The sequence below is a fragment of the Triplophysa dalaica genome, chromosome 1, assembly GCF_015846415.1.
Source record: "Triplophysa dalaica isolate WHDGS20190420 chromosome 1, ASM1584641v1, whole genome shotgun sequence".
Taxonomy (NCBI): domain Eukaryota; kingdom Metazoa; phylum Chordata; class Actinopteri; order Cypriniformes; family Nemacheilidae; genus Triplophysa; species Triplophysa dalaica.
Window position 1 is genome coordinate 7,087,356 of NC_079542.1, and position 7,777 is coordinate 7,095,132.

At 36.7% G+C, this 7,777-nt stretch overlaps 1 protein-coding gene across 2 annotated transcripts; it reads right to left on the bottom strand.

Moving 5' to 3' along the window:
• Positions 1-5,492: 5,492 nt before the first annotated feature.
• Positions 5,493-7,471, bottom strand: clec3a (C-type lectin domain family 3, member A). Of its 2 annotated transcripts, none has more exons than XM_056757086.1 (3): positions 7,251-7,471; positions 6,555-6,632; positions 5,493-6,112 (listed from the first exon to the last, which is right to left on the bottom strand). In XM_056757086.1, the coding sequence occupies exons 1-3, from the start codon at positions 7,351-7,353 to the stop codon at positions 5,715-5,717; spliced, it is 579 nt and encodes a 192-aa protein (XP_056613064.1). In that variant the 5' UTR covers positions 7,354-7,471; the 3' UTR covers positions 5,493-5,714. The 2 variants fall into 2 exon arrangements, with proteins under 2 accessions (XP_056613064.1, XP_056613057.1); XM_056757079.1 differs by having other exon boundaries at positions 6,555-6,635.
• Positions 7,472-7,777: the final 306 nt, after the last annotated feature.

Consider the following 7,777-nt stretch of genomic DNA (forward strand, 5'->3'; position numbering starts at 1 on the left):
TGTCACTTAACCCTTAAAGTTACTTTCTTGAACTGTTATATATATATATATATATATATATATATATTTATATTGGACAGATTAAACACAATATACAAATACTCATGACCAATGCGACCAGGGGCGGATTAAGGTAGTCAGGGGCCCCTGGGGTGCTCTTTTGGTGAGGCCCCCCTTAGGTTGCCGTTTAGTTCGGAACGGAGAACGGTTTACATGAAAAGCTGCTAATTTAAAGCTGTCACGCGAACTCAGGTGGGCACCAGGGTACCGAACCCTTCGATTACAATGTATTCAGTAAAACACGTGTAAGAAATGATAGCGTCGGGCATGCAGCAGAAAAGCTCTATAAGCGAACATACACACTCTAAAAAAAGGCTGGGTTAAAACAACCCAATTTGGGTTATTTTGGTAACCCAACGTTGGGTCAAATATGGACAAACCCAGCGTTGGGTTATTTTAAAGGTGAACTGTGTAAGTAACAGAGACCACTATTGGCGTAGTTTGAAATTGCAACCTAAAGCTCCGCCACCATCCTCTCCCTTCTATTAGAGTAGCTACGGTTGCCGTCACAGGACAAAAGGGTTCAATAAATGATAGCGGCCACTATCGGTGGTGTTGATAATTGCAATCGACATCTCACAGGCGAACAACACACTGAAGTTACGGACACAGGACAGAGATGTCGTCGTCTGAGACAGCAGAGAGTAACCTTTGCAAATCAAGTGACGAGGTTTATTTACAAAGAAAAACAAATTAATTCAATTGACTTAATTCATTATTTACTCTAATCGTTATAGTGAAAATTATTGTTACTTGTATAACATTGTATCAGTGATGTATTCGCTTATTTTGCATAGCATTTTTTGGCACGGTAACTTGGTTCGTAACATACAGCCTATTTAAACCGCTTGCTAATGCTAAAGTAAGGCATCACCCCAATTGATCAATTGTATCTTCTCAAATCTTCGTTGACACTGTATTACTGATAAACTATGCAACGTGGAAGTTTGGATTTTATCCTATCAATTATTAAATTACACATTTGTATGCACAGAAGCTAAGCAGTATTATAATATAGTTTACACCCGATGTATGCAAATTATGATTGTAAAAATGATTTCTAACTTGATTTGCACACGGCCATGCAAAAAGGAATTATAGTACAATAACAAAGTGCTAAAAACAAGAAAAACTCACTTGATGCTCATGCTCATCTATTAGCTAAAGCTATCAAACAAACACTTCACTTATATAGCGGAAATTAGACAAACTTACCGGTCCAGCAGAAAGCTTGCAACTTCGGCGTCGCTTAGCAAACCCTTTTCCTGCTTCAGTGCCCTCCATTTGGGAAAAGCCATTCCGATGTTTATTCGGGTTTTCTGCCGTTTTCTGTACTTCGCCTTGCTGCGTCGTATTTTCTCTTTTTTGAACGAACAGATTGACGCTCTAACGGCTCTTGTGCGGAGTATGTGTGGTCCGCCATTAGCGCACATTTTGCTTCTTACTGCAACAAAGAACCGTTTATATTTCTACAAAAAAACACGACAAGTAAATGCTGTTATTGTTCTTCCTCTTCTTCTGCTAATCCTTCTATGTAGTCGCTTTGAAGCTGCCCCAAAAAACAGCCGAAGAAGAAGAACATATTCTCGCGCATCCTTCGTTTTACGAAACGCGCTCAGTTTGTCCGTGTAGTGCTACTATAGAAACATGGCTGTGCACATTAATAAATTACATGTAAGGGTGTGCCCGCGGTGTATAAACATAAAATGGCTCATTGTAAGGTAATATAAACATTTCGTTTCATTTTGTAAGGTATTTCTTCACCACTCACAACATAGTTTTGTATTATATATTACATTTAGGTGAATAAATCCTTCAAAATCCTACACATTGTACCTTTAAGACTGTATTTCACTTTCTGTACTATATCCCACTCTTCTTTTTTCCCCCCACTGACAGCGTGCAGAATAACAGCTAATATTAATGGATCATTCTATTCAAGAGAAAGTCAACTGGAACTTGGATATTTTCATAACAGGCTTAAAGGTAAACATTATTTAGGTAAAATGTTAATGTACTTCTTTATATGTTTGTTATAATCCATTGTGCTCTGGGTAGGCCAGTTTCCTTACATTCTTCCCTTGTCTCTTTTTCTCTTTATAGATGAACAAATTGATAAAGAAACCCTCCTGCTGAACATCCACTTCCAAAAGTGCACGCCACACTGTTGTCTACAACTCCCAGGAAAAGAATCCTCTTTAGTAAGACTGCTCCATGGATATGTCAGGTTAAGCAGTGCTGAAACCGAAAGAACTAACGCTCTTTAAAATGTTTTGTGAGTTTATATGCAGAGGAAAGTTACGGTGTCCCTTTTTCACATCCATAACGCTTGTTTATTTCTTTTTTTATAGAAAACTTGTGCATAGACTGATATTTTATCATATAAATGCGGTTCTATCAACAAGGGTTTAGTAAAATACTTTTTATAGTGTTTTTATGTCGCATCCATAACGCTGGAATTGCCCTAAAGCATTTTACTTGTGCCACTTTAATAACCTTGTTAAATGTATATGTTAAAATCTAAACTAATGTAATTTATTGAAGTAAATTTTCCTTAAATATGTATAAACATACATTTCATCAAAGTGTTTTATATGCCATTTTATTGTTCATTGAGCATAACATATTGCATGTTTTTATGAATTCCTTTTGTCTTGCATTCTGATCCTTAATAAAACTTTTGATTCTTACTGATGCCTCGAGTATTTCTCTGTGATTTTGTTATTATTATTTTGAAACATTTCTGGTTTGTTTTAAACCAGCAATGTAATTTTTAAGCAAAAGTTGATTTAAATAAAACAACCCAGCATGTTGGGTCAAAGATTTAACCCAACTGGCTGGGTTAAAGGTACAATGTGTAGGATTTTGAAGGATTTATTCACCTAAATGTAATATATAACACAAAACTATGTTGTGAGTGGTGAAGAAATACCTTACAAAATGAAACGAAATGTTTATATTACCTTACAATGAGCCATTTTATGTTTATACACCGCGGGCACACCCTTACATGTAATTTATTAATGTGCACAGCCATGTTTCTATAGTAGCACTACACGGACAAACTGAGCGCGTTTCGTAAAACGAAGGATGCGCGAGAATATGTTCTTCTTCTTCGGCTGTTTTTTGGGGCAGCTTCAAAGCGACTACATAGAAGGATTAGCAGAAGAAGAGGAAGAACAATAACAGCATTTACTTGTCGTGTTTTTTTGTAGAAATATAAACGGTTCTTTGTTGCAGTAAGAAGCAAAATGTGCGCTAATGGCGGACCACACATACTCCGCACAAGAGCCGTTAGAGCGTCAATCTGTTCGTTCAAAAAAGAGAAAATACGACGCAGCAAGGCGAAGTCGAGACAGAAAACGGCAGAAAACCCGAATAAACATCGGAATGGCTTTTCCCAAATGGAGGGCACTGAAGCAGGAAAAGGGTTTGCTAAGCGACGCCGAAGTTGCAAGCTTTCTGCTGGACCGGTAAGTTTGTCTAATTTCCGCTATATAAGTGAAGTGTTTGTTTGATAGCTTTAGCTAATAGATGAGCATGAGCATCAAGTGAGTTTTTCTTGTTTTTAGCACTTTGTTATTGTACTATAATTCCTTTTTGCATGGCCGTGTGCAAATCAAGTTAGAAATCATTTTTACAATCATAATTTGCATACATCGGGTGTAAACTATATTATAATACTGCTTAGCTTCTGTGCATACAAATGTGTAATTTAATAATTGATAGGATAAAATCCAAACTTCCACGTTGCATAGTTTATCAGTAATACAGTGTCAACGAAGATTTGAGAAGATACAATTGATCAATTGGGGTGATGCCTTACTTTAGCATTAGCAAGCGGTTTAAATAGGCTGTATGTTACGAACCAAGTTACCGTGCCAAAAAATGCTATGCAAAATAAGCGAATACATCACTGATACAATGTTATCCAAGTAACAATAATTTTCACTATAACGATTAGAGTAAATAATGAATTAAGTCAATTTAATTAATTTGTTTTTCTTTGTAAATAAACCTCGTCACTTGATTTGCAAAGGTTACTCTCTGCTGTCTCAGACGACGACATCTCTGTCCTGTGTCCGTAACTTCAGTGTGTTGTTCGCCTGTGAGATGTCGATTGCAATTATCAACACCACCGATAGTGGCCGCTATCATTTATTGAACCCTTTTGTCCTGTGACGGCAACCGTAGCTACTCTAATAGAAGGGAGAGGATGGTGGCGGAGCTTTAGGTTGCAATTTCAAACTACGCCAATAGTGGTCTCTGTTACTTACACAGTTCACCTTTAAAAAATAATATTATAAACGTTAACACAACTCTTAACTAATTCGACACACTCGGGAATAAGTAGAAGTCTAAAAAGAGCAACAATTGTTCGTCTCATATACCCAAAATTAATTATATCGCATTGTTAACCACTAACGTTATAAGAGCGGCTACTCCCGAGGCAATGGCCGAGATAGAGCTGCTCTCCACGGAGCCACGACCGCTGACAGCCTGAAGCTCACACCTCCGACAGCATCTTAACACAATCTCAAAGAGGCGTTATGTTTATATATAAATCACGTATTTGTGATCTTAACAACTACATTCTCGTCTAAAAGACTATTTAAACTAAGTTCCCTCACCGAACATTAGCGGTATTTAAAATAAAAAAATTGCTGGATGTTTGCTTTTTACACGACGCTCTCTCGTGTCGACCTTAAACTAATATCAAGATGCGTTACTGAACTAAATGACTCATACGAGTCAGAAATTTCAAAGGGAAATGTTCACCAAAAATGAAGTTTAAATGATTAAAAAGCTGTAAGAACAACGTGGGCATAACGTTACAGACTAGCTATACAAAGCTAACGAAGCTAGATTGTAACGTTACTTTCAAACCTAATGCGAACAGCCGAATTTTGTATACTTTTGCATTTTTTTTGTACAGTAATAGTTTTATACATTAAAAACTCGTAAAACATACCTTTTCTTCTCCGAATAACAACTTTTCGAGATGAGGTGAATCAAAATGCCCGCGAAGGTAGAGTTTGTCTGATGCGTCGAGGAGTGGGAGGGGTTTACTCTCTCAACTGTTACTCAATTGGACCCGACTGCTAACCCAGCGTTTGGGTTATTCAAAAAATGACCCAACACTAAGAAAATAACCCAACAAAATGACCCAACAGGCTCAACCCAGCTGTTGGGTTAAACAAATAACCCAGCATTTTTTAGAGTGCAAACTGACAACTTGATCCAGATCAAAACTTAGATTGGATTTTGTGATCTAATCAAATTCTCAATCCATTTTTTTCTTTTGAACAACTCATTTTTAAGATTTGATCCAATCAGATTACTTGTGAACAACCGGCCCCTGCTGTGGTTAGAAAACATCATAGGGATTTCAGAAAAGTCTAATGTGTTGATCTAATACCAATATTAAAAAAATGTCCCACATTACCTGAATTCACCAACGATTATTTATATAATTAAAAGCATACCTTGTTATTTCCATTCTGTAAACATGTTTAACATCATAAGATCAATTACAAATAGTTTCTTTTGTCATTCCAGTGAATAAAGAAGACACATATTCCTACTGTTTAAATTTTAATGACTGGCTTCAGTGACATCCTAAAGCACCATCTTAACGGCATATGTCATGCTCATCATGGAATCAGGTATTCACAGATATATTTCTTTTGGCTGCGACAAACCTCATCGTGCCATTTTCCATGGGCTGCCAAGGAGAGTGCAACACAGCTCTCTCTCTTTCCCCCAGTGGGTTCTTTCTTAGAGCGATCCCAGTGGAAGAAAGTGATAGGTTGGCTGTTAATGTCTACATACTGGCCTTCCTTAACTATGTCTGTTATGCCTATCCAGAAATCTTTGGACCCAGGTGAACTGCGTTTGGCGTAGTCTCTCAGTTCATCATTTTCGTTGATGTTTCGGGGAATGGCCAGGGTTCCTCCCTGTGCGATGCAGTCCTCATTAGCCTCATGGTAATGCTTGGTCTGCTCAGAAAGCAGGTAACACTTCCTGTGGGCTTTGATCCCACGCAGGCAAACTGAAAAGGTACAAACAATAATTAGTTTACTCCGTATAGTTGTTTTCTTTTATAGAAAGTTTTAAGAACATCATAAGGGCTGCCTATGGTCTTGTGAATCTCCTTTTGTTACAATTACAAGATGAAACGTCTTAACTGTTTTAAGTCAAATGTCATTTCCTGTACACTTGTGTAGCTTACCATTTTAAGGATATTTAACAGCAAAAATCATAATGTAAAAAAGTATATGAGAGGTAACAAATTTTGGTTATCTTGTGTTATAAAAATGTGCATGTCCTAAATCAACTTCTGCCCAGTTATTTTAATATCTACATGTAATGTGGAGTCTCCAAAAACATGTGCACATAAAACAGTGATCCGTGAAGTATTTTCTCATTTAATGAAGATGTCTAAAATAATAATGTATAGCTTTTTATTCATATACAATAATATTTTCATCTACCCGTTTGAAGTGCCTGCATCTCTTTTAAGGAGTTGATTTCCTGCCAAAGTTTGTCAATCTGTGTTCTGATGTCATCATCTTCTGTAACAGTTGAACATCCGAGAAGATCAAATTAAAACGCATAGCATGATGCAAATCTTTCATTACATGATTTTGTAAATGTTGCATAAATGGTTTGCATCAAGCATAAACACTATAAAAAACATTTACACCTTAAAAAAGAAGGTGCTTCAAAAAGGTTCTTTGATGCCATAAGAACCTTTTGGTTCCATAAAAACCTTTAACATTTGAAGAACCGTTCTGTTTCACAAAAGGTTCTTTGTGGCGAAAAAAGGCTCCTCAGATTATACAAAAGTAAGAAAGATATGGTTCTTTGAGGAATCAAAAATGGTTCTTCTATGGCATCAATGTGAAGAACCTTTTAAGCACCTTTATTTTTAAGAGTTTATTTTTAAAGAAATGTTTTTTGCAGTTTTCCACATAATGTAAACAAATCACGTATTTGTAAAACATCTTAAAATTACAGAAAAAGATAGCAAATTTACAAGAAAAGGGGGTGGACATGTATTTTTACAGAGATAAACTGTTATTTTACAGTATAGTGCTGGTGGCTTAGCTGTTTATAAAGTTAATAAAGGACATTTCAGAGACAAACATACACATTCTAGCTCTGACATAAAAAGTCTAGTACAGTACCTCTCTGTCCTGAAACAGCTTTCTTGGTGCGGGAGGCACTACTACGTCCAAACTGGAGAAGGGTGAAAGACATCACCAAAATGAGAAGCCAAGATTGGGCCATGGCCACAGCTGACAATCCTCAAAAGCGGTGGACTGATTATATCACTGGGAGAAATATGGATAATACACAGCTTTTGGGTCTTTCCCTTCCCTTCCGCGCTCTTGCTCTATTGGCTGAACATCAGTGTTCAACTAAAAGTCACAACAACCCTGCCTCTGTTTTCGTCCATTTGTAAATATTTACCGGGAAGGACCTGCACAACCCAACAAGAAAATTCAGTGTCACACTGTTCCGTGTGCTCATGAATTAAACAGACTTCCTGCTATAAACAGAAGGACAGTTTCATGTTCTGTACTTCATAAATATACAGTGGTTAAGTATATAGTTTAAAATAGTAAGTATTTAGTTGGTTCTGAAGCAATAACAAACTCAAAAGCAGGTTATAATATAAAAATATATAATATCTGTAAATTTGCCAATACTC